Source organism: Gymnogyps californianus, chromosome 8, assembly GCF_018139145.2.
Source record: "Gymnogyps californianus isolate 813 chromosome 8, ASM1813914v2, whole genome shotgun sequence".
Taxonomy (NCBI): Eukaryota; Metazoa; Chordata; class Aves; order Accipitriformes; family Cathartidae; genus Gymnogyps; species Gymnogyps californianus.
In genome coordinates this window covers 4,140,772-4,156,726 of record NC_059478.1, presented here as the reverse complement: position 1 = coordinate 4,156,726, position 15,955 = coordinate 4,140,772, and the positions used below count along the sequence as shown (strand labels likewise).

The 15,955-nt window shown below is 40.6% G+C and overlaps 1 protein-coding gene across 3 annotated transcripts in view; it reads left to right on the top strand.

Moving 5' to 3' along the window:
- Positions 1 to 15,955, top strand: part of DHX9 (DExH-box helicase 9) — a 59,552-nt gene that overhangs the window by 36,458 nt on the left and 7,139 nt on the right. The window contains exons 1-15 of one of the 3 annotated variants that reach the window (XM_050901302.1): positions 708 to 818; positions 2,641 to 2,781; positions 4,062 to 4,176; positions 4,454 to 4,566; positions 4,960 to 5,105; positions 8,281 to 8,327; positions 8,994 to 9,127; positions 9,743 to 9,832; positions 9,928 to 10,089; positions 11,459 to 11,536; positions 11,844 to 12,035; positions 12,546 to 12,687; positions 13,215 to 13,297; positions 14,511 to 14,667; positions 15,308 to 15,408. In XM_050901302.1, the coding sequence (XP_050757259.1) occupies positions 708 to 818; positions 2,641 to 2,781; positions 4,062 to 4,176; positions 4,454 to 4,566; positions 4,960 to 5,105; positions 8,281 to 8,327; positions 8,994 to 9,127; positions 9,743 to 9,832; positions 9,928 to 10,089; positions 11,459 to 11,536; positions 11,844 to 12,035; positions 12,546 to 12,687; positions 13,215 to 13,297; positions 14,511 to 14,667; positions 15,308 to 15,408 (1,812 nt within the window). Of the gene's footprint in view, positions 1 to 707; positions 819 to 2,640; positions 2,805 to 4,061; positions 4,177 to 4,453; positions 4,567 to 4,959; positions 5,106 to 8,280; positions 8,328 to 8,993; positions 9,128 to 9,742; positions 9,833 to 9,927; positions 10,090 to 11,458; positions 11,537 to 11,843; positions 12,036 to 12,545; positions 12,688 to 13,214; positions 13,298 to 14,510; positions 14,668 to 15,307; positions 15,409 to 15,955 lie in introns of those variants that run through there. The other 2 variants (XM_050901308.1, XM_050901309.1) reach the window with 2 other exon arrangements.

Sequence of the window (15,955 nt, the reverse complement as noted above, 5' to 3'; positions counted from 1 at the left end):
GTAATGCAAGAGCGTGAAAAAATCTACTCACTTCCTCCTGCTCTGTAACCACTGAACAAGAAATGCCCAATAACAAAGGATTCCTTTTTTCCCCCTTGAATTTGTAAACAATTTAGGGAAGCTTGTCTTTGCGAGGTGATGATAAGAAAGAGAGCGAAATCGGCCCCAGGTGCTGTGGGTATGTGCAGAGGCTCGCTGTGTGCCATCCATGGGACAGGAGCGACCGAGGCCTGTGGGCAAGCACACTGCCGTGCCTGTGGAACCCCTTGTCCTCCGAGGACACGGGAATTGCTTGCTAGGCCCTTTTAAAAAAATAAATCTTCACGCCGCCATGCTAATTGTGACTCGGTATTTCTGCACAGGTAAAGGGTGCGTAGGCAAGGGGTGAATTTTCCTAACGGGCCGCAATTACTTGGCTCCCACCTGTGCTCTGCCAAGGCCGGGAGCGCTTTGTGCCCGGTTGTGGCACTGAAGAAGACGAGCGCAGCCGCTGCCCACCGCTGCCTGCTCCCGCCATCGGCCTCGGGCCGCCGGGACTAAGGCTTTGCGGCCAGGCCCCGCTCTGTCCCGCCGCGGCCGCCGTCGCCGCGCATGCGCGGCCGCTGCCGTGAGGGGCGGCGAGGCGGTGCTGCCCGGCGCTAGGCCGGCGCCGGTGCGAGCGGGCTGCTAGGCCGGCGCCGGTGCATCCCGCCCCCGCGGCCGGAGCCATGGGGGACGTGAAGAACTACCTGTACGCCTGGTGCGGGAGGAGGAGGGTGACGCCGGCCTACGAGATCCGCACCGGCGGCGGCCGCAGCCGGCAGACCTTCCTCTGCGAGGTGCGGGCCCTGCCTCGCCGGTGCTCCCCCCCCCGCCCCGGGGAGGGCCCCGGGGTCTGGGGTCTGCCAGGGGTCTGGGTGGGAGGGCGGTGGAAGCCGAGGGCACAGGGAGCGCTTGGGGAGGGCAGGTGGCGGGAGGCTTGGCCATTTTGCAGCCGAAGTGTCCAGGCTTCTTGTGCGTGGTGTGAAAGGCGCTGTGGTGGGTTTGCCAGAGTAAAGCAGCCTGGTACAAAAGCTCTTACAATGAAAAGGAATTGATTTTCCTCAGGGGCGGTGTGTGCGTTTGCACCGCGTGTGTGACCCTTCTGGCTGTTAAAATTGTCGGCAAGGGGTACTGTGTGTCACCTTTGCGAAGAGCCTTGGTTCTCTGTTGAACTTGAATTGGGATGTATTAAAAAATTCCTGTTGGATTGGCTGCTAGCCTGTGCGCTGCTATGATGTTACTCTGTTCCTGGCTCCAGATACTGTGGATGTGCCAGCAGAGAGCTTTGAATTTGGGTTGGCTCTGAGAAGGAGCTGATGCTAAGAACGAGGCCATGTGCAGAACGCGTTGGTTCATAAGCGATGCCGTAGATTTGCACTAAATGCCTTGAATTTGTCATTATACCCTTTCTCCCCTCTTCATCTTCCCTACCAATAACAAAACTGAGTAGCACAGTGATATTAAACCAATTCTAAAGGTATTATAACTGAGACTGAGCATTACTCAGATGAAGTGGTTATATGGACAGTGACGTTGTTCTGGTTTTTGTTTGTTGATGCCGTGTGAGCATCCATAGAAACTTAGCAGATGAAAGGATAGGTCTCGCTAAAACGTTCTTTTTTGCTAATTTTCACAGTCCGGTACGGTGGTTGTGAATCCAGTATGGTTACTGTTTGGTTGGTGATACCATTGTCCTGGTAGATTGATAGTCTGCTGAAAGTGGAAGCTCATTGTTTGGAACCTGTTAAGCAAAATACTAGCGGAGTGTGTTGTTTGATGAGAAAATGGGTATTGGCTACCAGTACGATTCAGCACTGAAGGACAAATGCAGTCTGGCATTAGTGGCATACAAAACTCTGGTTGGGACTAGCTGGAATGTTATATGCAAGTCTGCTTAGTTGTTTTTTTTTCAAGAACGACTAACTATAGGAAAAAGCTGTTCACGTGGTCAGCAGAGTGGAGAGTGGAAATCAGAAACGCGTAAGCGGTCTACCCAAGTGAAGCTGGAATGAAATGGAGTTGCTGACTGTAAATGTAAAGGAAGGACAATAACTGTGAGGCGCAGTGGTTGCAGAAAAGCAGGTGTAAAATACCTGGTTAGTCTGAATTTTGAATAAACTTTCTGTGATCAAGTTTTGCAGCAGCCTGTCAGGTAAGCTAGCAGGATATGAAACTGCTGCTCTAAAGCTTGGCTCTAAAGTTTATGAAATACATTGCATCTTGCTAGCTGTAATAACGTGGAGCTACGGTAGAGGACACACAAGCTCACGCCTGTCCTTGTTGTCTGAGAGTTTGATATTAAGGCTGAGGAACGTGAACCTGGGCAGAGTTTGCTGCTGTGTGTCGCCAGGATCCCCTCCTACACTGATTCATTTTCTTCAACAAGGTTTTGGGAAACACTCGTGCTCTCTGAGAATGGATTGTGGGTGTTTTCTTTAATAGGTATAAAGTATACATTCAAAACCTGCAGAAATATAGATATGTATAATGATGTGTAACAATACTTAGTAATAATATTTCTCCTGTACTTATTAGCAACTGAAATTTGGTGTTTCAGTATTACTGGTTTTCCAGACCCTTTCACATGTACATGCCACAGATCTGTATTTTTATTTGCAGGTTCGAGTGGAAGGCTTTAACTACATTGGCATGGGCAATTCCACTAACAAGAAAGATGCGCAGAGCAACGCTGCTCGAGACTTTGTCAATTACTTGGTTCGGGTGAATGAAATGAAGAGAGACGAAATTCCTGCGTTTGGAGTAAGCTGCTCTTTCTCCTTACCAAAGGCTAATCTTGAATTGCAGTGCTGTGCATCTGGTTGCATTTCATAACATCATCCCTGGAGTTCAGTCTGGCACCCGTGTGCAGTGAAGACGACTGAATGCGCAGGACTTCTGCTTGCGGTGCTGGAAAGCTGGAATACGTCCAGTGAATGTTGTAGGGTGATCTGGTAAAAACAGCTGCGCGTTGGTCTGCATAACTGGTGAGGCTGGGGAGAACTCAGAGCTCCTGTAAGGTGCAGCCTCACTAGGTGCTGAGTACTCACACCTGACACTGGGAATTGTTTTAAATGCGTGTTATGATATATACTACTGTGTACTTTAAAAAAAAAAAAAAACAAAATAAAAAATATCACAGACATTTCAAACCAGACATTGAAAATTTGGCATTTTTTAACCATAAAGGCTTTCTGCCTTAACTCCTCATGTGTGTAACAGGATCACTGCTTTTTACGATGTTTTGTGAACCGCGCGAGTATCAGCAATGACTATCACGTAAAAACTGAGGAGGAGGGGAACTCTACAGCAATTTTAGAGAACAGTAAATAAAGCGTGAAGCTACATGTTATATGCTGGGAGGGAAGAGTCTCTTTCTAGTGCCTCATTAAGGATAGATCTGTATAAGATACATAGTTTGATCAGTGGAAGCAGTGTCCCTGCCTCGTTAGCCTAGGTGAAGCCCTGTGGTAACAGGACCTGTATCGTTTCTGATGTACCCGTTAGTTTCAGGGCAATGCAATGTGCTGCACGGCTGGGTCCTAAATAGGGGTAGCATGCTCTGTGTCTTGAATAAAGCAGAGGTGATGTGATCAGTTGGCTAAAAGTACACATCTCAAAATGGGAAGAATTCAAATTGTAATGATTAACTGTAATTTTGTCATTTCCTAAGGGTATTAATGTTTTCTTACAGGGGTTTTGTTTGTGTGTTCATAAAGTATATTTGAGTTCCCTTGGATATATGGTATGAACTAGTATCTGTTATTTTTCCCTGGATGCTGAAACAGTCAATTTTATAGTTGTTGAACTTCAGTAAGTCAGGGCTACTTGTTGGTTGAAAATCCTTTTATAGAACACCCACAAAAAGCCAAATATTCAGCAATTATATTCCTTTCAGTTTTTAAAAGGGTGTTACTACGGGGGGTAACTATTGCATAATGTTGCATGAGCTCTTTAAACTGCCTGAACAGTTTTCTAGCTAAATAGTAAAAAGCCTTATTCTGTACAAACGTGCTGAGATTTTCCTTCATTCTCTTTCCTAGCCAGCAGCGGGCGATACCCCCGATGGGGGATATGAAGCAGCTAGAGATGTTACTGGTTCCAGTTCTACTTTGGGTGGACCTCTTCCTCCGCATTTGATTATAGAGGCTGAAATAGGTAAGACTGTGAAAACTGTAACTTCCACGTATGTGGATGTAATACATGCATATAGATTTGAGTGTGGTTTTTTTCTTCCCAAATAGCATAATTCTGCAGACAAGAAGACAGTTAGAAGTCATTGTAGTTTTGAGGCAGAGGTGTGAATGACCGCGTGAGATCTGAGGGACTGGTCATGTCCTGTCAAGATTGCCAGGCAATATCTCTCCGTTGCTAAGAACATATTTTGGGGGAATTATTTTGGTTTTGTTTTTGGGTTTTTTTTCCAATGTGGTAGGCAATGGCCCAGATGCAGCACCTGGAAACTGCGGCAATCGTGGAGCTCAGTGGGATCGGGGTGCAAATTTGAAAGATTATTATTCAAGGAAAGAGGAGCAAGAAGTGCAGGCAGTAAGTCATTCTATGGAATTCTCCTTTAGTTCTTAAATAGATATCTTTCACTCCCTTTAATTTGTTATTAGCACTTATAATCAAGCTTGCGGTTTTCATTTGGTGTTTTGCTGTTGGTTTTATCTTAAGCTGCAGATTTCCGTTGCTGACTTTTAACAAAGGTAATTTGTTTAAGCTAAGAACAAAATAAATCACTCTGGATACTGTGAATATCCAATTGTTTGTATAGACGTTTTGTTGTCAAAACAAGGAAATACTGAGGACTTTTTAGCATTTTCTGTAATGTCTTAGTTATTTTATAGCATCTAGACAAGTTATTTTAAAGACTTGTAGGAATGTTTAAAACTGAAATCCATTAGAAACTAGTAAATGATACTTTTTCCCCAATATTAGACCTCAGAGTCAGAAGTGGACTTAAATGCTGATCTTCACGGGGGCTGGACCTTGGAAAATGCCAAGGCACGTCTGAACCAGTTTTTCCAAAAGGAGAAGATTCAAGAAGAATATAAATACACTGAAATGGGGCCTGACCACAACAGGTTTGGTAGTTTTAGTCACCTTCTGTGTATGAAGGGTTAGAAATATTTTCGGTGACAGTGGCTAATCACACTTATTTGCAGTGCTCTGTAGTGCCATTAGAGAAAGCAGTGTTCTTTACCAGGACCAACAACATCCCTAAATCTTGAAATGGGGGTGATGAGCCTTGGTACTGAGATCTGAGTGACTGAAGAAATTTCTGTCTGATGTTTTTCATGGATGTGCAGCTTTTAAAATGATTGCTGTGCTCTAGCTAAACTGTTGAGGTGTCAGTTTGAATGGAAAGAGTGCTCAGTTGCTTGCGGTAATTGTTTGTATGACTGTAGTTGCCTTTGTACATTTTGAGTAAATCTTAAATATGCTTACATTTGCTTATGTAGAAATCTGCTTTAAGGACATTTTATTTATATTTTTATTATAATTAACTTTTCTGGCAGCAGAATCTTCTACTGGAAAAATTAGTTTGGCAGAATCTTCCCAAAGGAGTTTTGAGGGTCTGAAATTTCAGTTGAAACAAGCTGGATATTACTCTTTTTTGATTTTTCTGCCCATTCCATCAGAAAATTTGCACATGCTTCTCCCAAATGAAAATAACGCATAACAGATTGTGCATAAAGAATTGATGATTTTAATTTTTTTACCCCTGTTCAGAATAGTCTTTACGAATCATCAAAACTTCAGGACATTGTATTATTTCTTGCGAAATATAATTATGTTTTGTGGTCGGAAACAATGGCATGCTGCTGCTGCTGGATTCTTGTTGTTGGGTTTTGGGGTGGTTTTTTTTTTTTGCACTATATAAACTTGTGTTCTATGAGAGTTGTTATTTTTAGAAAGACAAGTGAATTTTCTTATTACAGTCTTCCATGAGAGTCTCACTTGCAGGACTTCTGGTATTCTTTTGTTGTTGAGTCTTACAAGCATTTAGAACATCTAAAATATGTGTATTGGTGTCAGAAAGTTCTAAATTCTCATTTAAAAACCTATCTTCAAGTCACTTCATCTCCATTTATGTTCTCAAGCAAGGACATTTCTTTCCCTTAAATAAGTGACATAAAAAATTAGTTTGTACAGTACTAGGAATTTTAAATATTGTTGCAGGTGTAGTTCTTGAGCACTTCTTTTGTTCTGTAACTTGCAGATTAGTTGTGCAGCTCATTTTATTATGCCTTCTGCAGGTAAAAGCATTAAACCCCATGTATTTAAATGTATATAATCTTGAGCAGAATGAGGTGGCCATAGATGACAGTATGTTTCTCAGCCTGCTTACTGTTCTTCCGGAGAGTATTTCAGGGTTTCCTATTTACTACATCCAGGAAAGCTTGTGTGAATTGCCCTGGATGGAATGGCAGAAAGGGGAGCTAACTATCTGCTGCAACAGATCGGATAGGCATGAAACAATCCTAATGTGTTCTAGCGTTCATTGAGAGAGGGCAAACGATTGGATTTAATCCTTTTGGTATGTATAACAGGAGAGGAATAATTTCAGGTGGTTTTGGAGTTTTGAGGACAGTAATATAGTTTGGGGGTTTTTTTAAGAAATACCAGTTGCCATGTATCTTACCAATCTGATTTTTTTTTTTTTTTAAAGTAATGGTCTTTGTAACAGAAGTGTCAGCCTTGCTCTCAGAGGTTTTTAAAGGAGAAATGTATTTCTGTTGTCAATTCATCATAGTCAAATAGTGTAAGAGCTTAGTAATAGCTGGAAAATTTGGATTCGGAAACTTTGTTTTAATTACGACAGGAGGGTATAAATTGTAAATATAAACATGGCTCTCCTACCACACAAAGTATGAACTAAATATTAAGGCATGGGATGTGGCTTTTCTCTTTTGGGGTTCCATCGGTAGTGTGGGATGCCTTTGCCTCCTTGTGTTCCTGCTGAAGATGGCAGCAGCGAGTGACACCAAAGATCTGTGCGTGTTCACACACGGGCTGCTGAGGCTGTACTAAACGATCACGTGGGATTCTGCTGCCAACTGATTTCTGGTGTTGCTGTTCTCCCCTTAGGTGGAGGAGAATGAGATTGAATGCTGACTATAGGCCTGGCTGAGAAACATACTGTCATCGGTGCCTTAGTTGGCTGTTGTGTCCCTGAAAGCCAGTGGCCTTCGACCCATGAAGCCACTGTGCCTGAAGGTCAGTTCACTGGTAGTACAGGAAGGAGTTCTAACTTGAAATTTAAATCCCTCACTTAACCTTTTGTTTGTTTGTTTGTTTGCAGCAAGAAATGAAGGACACAGATGCAAGGCTCTGCCTGCAGCTGTGGAAGTACCAAGGCATAGTTTTCAAAGAGGATCTCAGTCCGATAAAGCCCAGTCATACATCTTGAATCACATTTGCCAGTTTAAATCCTGTCTTAAAATAATTTGGCTTTAATTTTTAATCTGTGCAAACACAGGCTGAGGTTTGTGATTCTTAAAAACATGGATCTTGTTTTCCATCATCCTCTGACATATGGCTTTGTCATTTTTTTAAGCCTAAATTAATATACCAGTTGACCTTTAAATGAATTGGTTACATGCCTACTAGACAAACTATTACATTTGCTGCGCAGAGTTACTTTTGACTATATGCTGTTCCCAGAGTATGGCAATAAGGGCTTAATGAAAATTCAAGTATTCTGTCTCCTTCTGTGCAGATATGTTTAATGGTCTTTGACAAAATGACCTGGTTTAGTTTTGTCTGTGCTCTGAGCTGGCCAAACGTGTGGCAAAACCCAGGGCAGCTGTATGAAGTGTTGCATCTGAGTTAATAAACCCAGGCTACTAGTGGGTTACATTAGTATAATGTGGGATACAGTTAATGGTACAGTGGGATGCACGTTAATGTTACATTAACATGCTATCTACTTTATAATTCTTGCCTCAAGCTTAGACAGCTCCGAGCATGTTTCCTAATAATGTGGCTTTAAATTTCAATGCTGAACGGTGGCATTTGCAGGACTCTTCTTAACCAGACCTACTGGTTCTATTGATGGCAAGTCTGTTACCTACTAACTTGGGGTTAAAGGGACTAAAAGCAGTAATATTTTACCTTGGCCATTGATGAGTTGAGAGTCTCTGACTGAGGACACAGAGATCTTTGCCTAGAAAAATCGGAAAGAGTGGCTATTTTTGCAGTGTCAGTGTCAGCTATTGATAATTGTACCTTTTGTGTTCTGTCTTTCTCTTACAGGAGCTTCATTGCAGAAATGAACATTTATGTGAAGCAGCTGGGCAGAAGTAGGTGTTCCTATTTATTTTTTTACCTTAGCAAGAGATGGGTGTTGGTACAGAGGAATAGGTCATACTCGTGGGTACAGACTTCTATAGTTATGTGTTGGAGCCACTTCCAGAGGTGAAGGTTCATGTTTATTTCCTGACATGAAATCTTCTTTCTGTGTGCTGTGCTTGTTGCGTTCTGCTGCTTGCCCATTACATGATTCCACTAATCTTTTTTCTCAGCACAAAGAAATGCTTGTGAGATACGGTAGGTTTTGTTTGTCTTAATTACTTGTTCTTCACATATCTGAGAAACGCAGGTGTCTAGTATGTTCCCAGGCAATGGGCGTGCTGTCCATGCCATACCCGTTTACGTAGAGCTTGCTGTGAAATTTGTACGATGTTGCTGGGTGGTATAGGATAATCATACTTCCTTAGACACTGAATGCAGAGAAAACTTTACAGGAGTTCCCCAAGAAGTCAGTGACCTTACACAGCTAGTGTGAGTCAGCTGATGAAGGGGCCTGGTTGGATTTTATGTTAGAACTCTGGATCTATCAAGATTTGAGACTCTTCCCATGAAACCTGGCCTGTGTGAATAATCAGAAAGCCCATTTCCGAGTAGTATCTTCTGTGGAAGCTGTTTGACTCATCAGCTACTACAGCTCTGAACTTTGTGTGCTGCAGGGATTTTCAGTCGTGAGCATGGATCAAACAAAAAGCTGGCAGCACAGTCCTGTGCCCTTTCCTTGGTTAGACAGCTCTTCCATCTTGGTGTCATAGAACCTTATTCTGGACAGACAAAGAAAAAAGGAGAATCGGTGAGTTTGGTAGAAGGGTCAGAAATTGTTGCTTTTGTTTTTGTAACACAAGTACTCTCTTATAAAGATGAGTGAGTTAGAGTTTGCTCTCAATATTTAACAGCTTACGAGTTAATAATAATTTTGATTCTTTAGAACAGCAACTGTTTCTGGTCTGGCCAGTGATTTGGATCAGAAATATAACTTTGTATGTATGTGAATTGAGCAGTAAACTAGTTTTACAGCATATTAAATGAAATAGGATTTGTAAAAAATGCTTTTTTCAGTATACATTTTCTAGAAGCTTGAAGGTTTCTGTTTACGCTACATACAATTCTTGGCTATTTGGCTTCATTCTCTGGCACATTAGCATTTTTTTTGGTATTTGGTTACAAGTTTGGGAATGTTTTCCTCTGAAATTAAACTCAGATATTTAAAAATATTCTACAGATTCTTGTTGGATGACAAGTCGGCAAAATGTTTCAAGAATGTGAATTTTGAACTGATGGTACTCTTTGGCCTTGTTTCACTAGGAACTATTTGATGGTTCAGTATGCTCTCTGGTAGCCTGCAGTTCTGGCTTCCATTGTCTGTCTTTTTGTGTATATCAACACGTAGTTTTTAAACATTTAATAGGTGGAACCCTATGAGGTGTTGCTGTCTTCTGACTTAGAAAATCAGCTGCAAAAGACTGTAAGGGAACTGTCTCTGGAGATTGTGCCTTTGGTGAGTGTGTGGTTCAGATACTCCAGTACTTAACATCAGGCCTGCTCGTTTAATACATTTATCTTTCTTTGCCCACTTTGCTTTTGGATTTGTAGCCTGAAGATCCCGGTAATCCAGTTCTGATTAATGTTGGAAAGTTGGCCCATTTTGAACCATCGCAGAGACAAAGTCATATGGGAGTTGTTCCATGGTCACCGCCTCATTCCAACTGGAACCCTTGGACCGGCTGCAATATTGACGAGGGTCCTCTGGCACATGTAAGACACCTTAAAAAATTGATTTGTTGTTTGTTTTCCCCATGCTTCCGGAACTTTTAAATGCTTTTTCCCCCCACGATTTAAAGTATGAGCTATTCCAAAGGAGAAAACAGTCCACTGATTGAGAAAACAAGTCCTCCAGGTTGACCTGGAGGAAGGGAGTCTTTTCCTTGGTAGGAGTGCTTTGTATTTACTTCATGTTTTATTAGGTTCTTGAGCAGCAGTGTCTTGGATGTCCCAGTTCTTTGCTTTGTTTCACTTTTTGCCTGCTATTGTGCAGCCCTTACAAAGTTCTAATTGAAATTACAAGGTAAGCATATGGGCATGTCATTTATAATTTGCTAGCCTCTCTTTCCCGTATTTCCATGCTAGGACTTTCTTTTCTGGGAGGAGAAACTGCTGAAGCCGGTGTCACTACACAATCAGCCTGCTTTCTTTTTTTTGTCACTTCTAGTCCCATTCAACACAGAACAAATGAAAAGCAGCAATGTAGCATGATAAAATGAGGAAGAAGAGAAGAAATACTAGATTGCCAAGTTCAGAGGCATAATTTGGCCGCTGATATAACCTGGTCAGAAAAGACTCTTGGGGCAGGAACTTCAGTTTCCTACAACAGGGAACCAGAATACTTACGACCAAAATAATAATTTAATGCTTCTTTCGACTGCAGGTTTTTTTCCGTAAATGACGTGAATTTAACATTAATCATTATATATTGATTTAAAAAATATGGAACCGATGTAAATTTGAGTTGCTGCTTAAAACACATAAGCGATATATTTACGGAGATTGCAAATTTAGCTGGCTTCAAATCTCATTAGGATTTCTGTGTGCTGGTCGTGGTGCAGCTAACTTATTTTCAGTAAAACCAATTAGCCCTTTGGTAACAAATTTGACTTTCTTTAGAATTCTTTCTTAGTTGAAATACAAGAGTTGCCTGATAGATTTCCCTCTCTGCTCACTTTTCCCTTTTCAGCTACTGTTCTGTGGGTGGTTGTGTGCTTACGTTATCTCATTCCGTACATTAAAAACTCCTGTCTGAATGATCCTCTAAGTATCTCATTGGCTTACTGCTGAATAGAGTGTGTTTCTCAAGCAGTTAAAGTATTTAAATTTAAACAATTATTCTTTTTCAGTATATTGGATCTTTCTGAGAAGTTTCTTTGAGGATGGCCATTTAATTTTAACACACTGGAATGAATGAAATAGAATAGCTCATAGGCATAACTGATTTCAGGGAGTTATGTAAGAAATGATCCTTTACTGATACTTGGAATCATTATGTTGGTGTGACTGATTTTATATTGAAGTTATGATATAGATAAGCAGAGGGGTCAAAAAGCCTCCAAACAATGTCTTGTGTTTCCAGCTCACTCCAGAGCAAATAAGCATGGATTTGAAAAGTGATTTCATGTACCGTTTGGAGCAGGATCAAGAATTACAAAGGGTAAGTGCGCTTCCTGTAACATGGTGTGCTTGCGCTAGTCTTATTTTCCAGAAGAGATTGAACGTATCATACAAAGTGTGTAAGACTGGATTTCAGTAATAATATGCACCAAGTTTTTGGAAGTGCTGGATGTTACACTGGAGTGGATGTGGGGATGTGTTGTGCTGTGTAAGGAAAAAATAAAAACTATGATTTGTTCTTACAGTTTTTCCTTTGTGTAAGTGAAACCTGTGTAGAAGAGTGAGACAAAGCATAGATGTGGAGCAGAATAGGTTGACTTTTGGAAATGTGCTGGATTTTTTCCCAGATCCAACAAGAGAGAGAGACTTTACCGGTGAAGAATTTTGAAAGTGAGATTCTGGATGCAATCCGTCACAATTCTGTTGTTGTAATTCGTGGTGCCACTGGCTGTGGCAAAACCACACAAGTGCCACAGTACATCCTGGATGAATACATCAAAACCAACAGAGCTGCGGAGTGCAACATAGTAGTGACACAGGTGAGGAATATGTTACCAATGCAACCACTTAAGTTTTGTAATCAGATGCTAGAAATCACCTATTAGGATGTGTTGAGAAATCTGATTATCGTTACAGGACGTTGTCCATAAAAGTATCTCCTCAGTACTACAAGGAGGAGAAACCTCAGCATCATGTATATTTTCATTTGGAGTGTTATTCTTTCATGTATCTACAGTTGGGATAATCTGGCTTGTACCTTGCCCAGGTGAAAACTTTTTGGCAGACTGAGGGGAAATGATTTGGCAAATGCCAGCTGGTTGTTCCCATATATCCTTATATCCCTCCTCTATAATTTTATGTGCAGAATTAACCATTTCAGAAGAAAAAAGCCTGCTGTTATAGATATTACTGTTCAATGACTACTCTGTAAAGAAATCCTAGGACAGGACACCTATAGCTTTTATAATTTACTTTCTGGGTTTTGGTGATGTTCTGATAAACTTACAAAACTTCGTCATTATGTTAGAGAAAACTTTTTCATCCCTCAGCCTCGGCGGATTAGCGCAGTTTCTGTAGCAGAGCGCGTGTCATACGAGAGAGGAGAACAACCTGGGCAAAGCTGTGGATACAGTGTGCGATTTGAATCTGTGCTTCCTCGGCCGCATGCCAGTGTGATGTTCTGCACTGTAGGTCTGTATTGTTTTGTTTATGTTTGCAGCTTATTAATTATGGGTCTGAATTCTTTGAGTTAGCAGCAAAAGCAGAAGCATGGTTACATTAAAATTTTCAGAAAATATGTTTAAAATATTAACTTTTTTTTTTGATAGAATAAGTTTGCTGACATACCGTTGTGCAGAGAAAGATTAAGAATGTTGTTCAGAAGTATGATAATACAGGCCTAATACCACACAGAAATAATCTCCTGAAGAGATAAAATTGCCATGTGTTGATTGTTCTTAAAAGACAGAAGCAGAAGCAGTACTGGGTGGGAAAGAAGAAAGATTCTTTCTAGTAGTAATACTTTACACCCTCCCCATCACTTGTGCAAACAAAAGCATGGCAATTGGAGATGGGGCTGTAAAAGGTGCTGGGCAGCCTGCACACTTCTTGATTTTTAAACCAGTGAAACTGTTCTTGATGAAATGAGGCGGGGTGGGGCGGGGAGGGAAGACTGAGCTGTTACCTACATGAACATTTAACTACTATGTCTGTTTAAGGTGTTCTTCTGAGAAAGGTGGAGGCTGGGATCCGTGGCATTAGTCATGTTATTGTTGATGAGATCCATGAGAGAGACATTAACGTGAGTTAGCTGGTGATTATGATCCTATTTCTCTGTGTGCTTCTGTTCTGTTTAACTTTTGCATGTGTTCTTGTGTAATAGTAAACATGTGAAAGGAAACTGCATTTTACTAATTGCCATATATGTGAGTTTTCCATCTTCGATAAGATTTTTAGAAACTTCTCTTAATTACTCCTTACCTGATTAGAAGAGCAAGGACTTGTACTTCCTTGCTGCCCTATCTCTTTTTTTCTGTTAGCATCTCCTTCTGTGTCCTCGTCCTCTCTGGAAAATAGAACACCATGGTACAAGCACTTCATGTCCAAATGTGGGAGCGTGCTGAATGTCATTTATTTTGGAGTGCTTTTTCTACTGACAATGTTGTATTACCGTAACAGAACAGCAATGGTGTTTACAGAAGCTGTGATCTTGATAGTGGTACATTTAAATTTGGTTTTGACACGAAGAAAAATGCAACAATTTGATAATAGAATTAGGGGAGGGATTGTATGTAATTTAAGAAATGGGAAATGTTTTCTGTCCCCTTGATTCTTCCATATAGTTTTCAGCTTTGCCACACCAAGAGTGAGAGAATCCGCTAAGTTCCGACATAATGTTTAAGCTTGTTTTGACAGAATTTGGGGACTCATTTGGATGGAATTGCAATGCAGATTTTTCTGATGCATCTCTTCATCTATTAAGTTTATGTTAGTGATGTAAAATACAAGTTTTGAAATTTTGAATGAGATGGGAATTTTATCTGTTGAACTAAGGGCCTGCCTAACTGCATGGCAAAACTAAATAAATGTCACGTTTAAACAGAACTATAAAACTTCGCGTACAACTGCACTGAGTCATTCCTATTTATTTTATGAACTATGGCTACTTTATATGTAAACCAAGTTTAAAAAGACCTTAAGTTGTAATGTATTGTTAGGAAGGAAGCAAACTATTTTTGAATGCTTTTCTTCAGTTTGTTTCATTCTGATAAAAGAATAACCCTTCTTTACACTGGAAATCCTAAAATTCACTTATCCCAGGAATTGCAGTATTTTCAAAATAAAGCACTGACAACCGTTTCTGGTTACAGAACATTTTTGTGATACTTGTTACTTCTCTTGTCCAGCAAAGCTCCTGCTCAGTAAATGTGTATGTCTGTGTAATTTTGTAAGCAAGAAGATATTGCTTTTTATGGGTAGGAAATTAATGATGCTCTTATTCTCTTTATATGCAGACTGACTTTCTTTTGGTGGTGCTGAGAGATGTAGTTCAGGCGTATCCTGAAATCAGGGTTATCCTCATGTCTGCCACCATCGATACTAGTATGTTTTGTGAATACTTCTTCAACTGTCCTATCGTCGAGGTCTTTGGTAGAACCTTTCCTGTCCAAGGTAAATCATTGGTTCCACTTTCAGGAACTGCTTTAGTTTTTATTTTATCAGTCATATGCTTCAGGATTATGGGGACAGCAAGATACACACTTCTTTTGGATTGTCATGTCTTACAGATGTGGCTTACCCTGGGCAAAGAAGTCAGTAACAGCGAACCATTTCATAGCACCATTTGGTTTAAAAACACAAACAAGCAAACAAACAACACTACCAGCCCCCCATCTGCTCCAAAATAAAAAACCCACAACACCCCACCACCCCCCCTGAAGCACCACTGCCTGGGGTAGTTTCCATTGGAGAATGAGATAGTCAAGCTGCGGTGTTTCAGATCAGTTGCCTGTGATATTAGGAATAATGGAAATAGCTTTAAGTCAACCAGTATTTAAAAAAAAAAACCAAACCAAAACCAGTAAAAAATTATGTGGAAGTATATTGAATAGGGGAATAATCATTGGAATAGTGTGGGAATAATTCTCATACCCTAGCTGACAGCCAAGGAGTTTTCTCTGATCTTGGCTTCATACTCTGAAACATCACAATTCTATCAGGAGAATCTCGAGAGATGATAAAAAGAATTGTGTTCCTTTACACAGGGTTCTAGTGGTCAGTCTTGATAACCAGTGCTTGTCTGTCCTTGCAGATTATTTTCTGGAAGATTGCATTCAAATGACTCAGTTCATTCCTCCACCAAAGGAAAAGAAGAAGAAAGAGAAGGATGAAGAAAGTGGTGAAGATGATGATGTACGTTTGACTTTGTTAACATGAAAAATTAAACAAGTGGCAGTTAGGACTCTAGCTCAAGTGTAATTCATTCGGCTTTGTTGAACTTAAACAGTTTTAGCAGCTTTCGTATTTTTAATATTCGAGATTGCTGTTAACTTCAGAAATAGAATTGAATTTTCTCATTGCCCTTGTAAAGTGAAGAATTTCTTTTTTTGTTGAAGCTAAAATTCTCATGTTTTGTCAGCCTACTTCTCTTTAAAGATAGAACTGAAGTGCTTCTAAAAGTGAAAAGATTGGTGACCTTGGAAGAAGAAATAGATCCAGAAATATGAGCTTGGTAATACCTTTCCAGGATGAAAATTTAGATTCTCGCCCTTCTCCTCTGTGCAGTTGATATTGTTAGTGCTTACATACATTGTCAAGAAACTATCGCTTTCATGATACAGCTTTTAATTTGTAGGTCTGAAACTACTGTTTAGGTCAGTTATTTGAAATTTAAGAAAAGTTTTTCCTGAGAGAAGCATTTTCTTCTTATGACATTATCCCCGTTCATCTGCACGGAAGT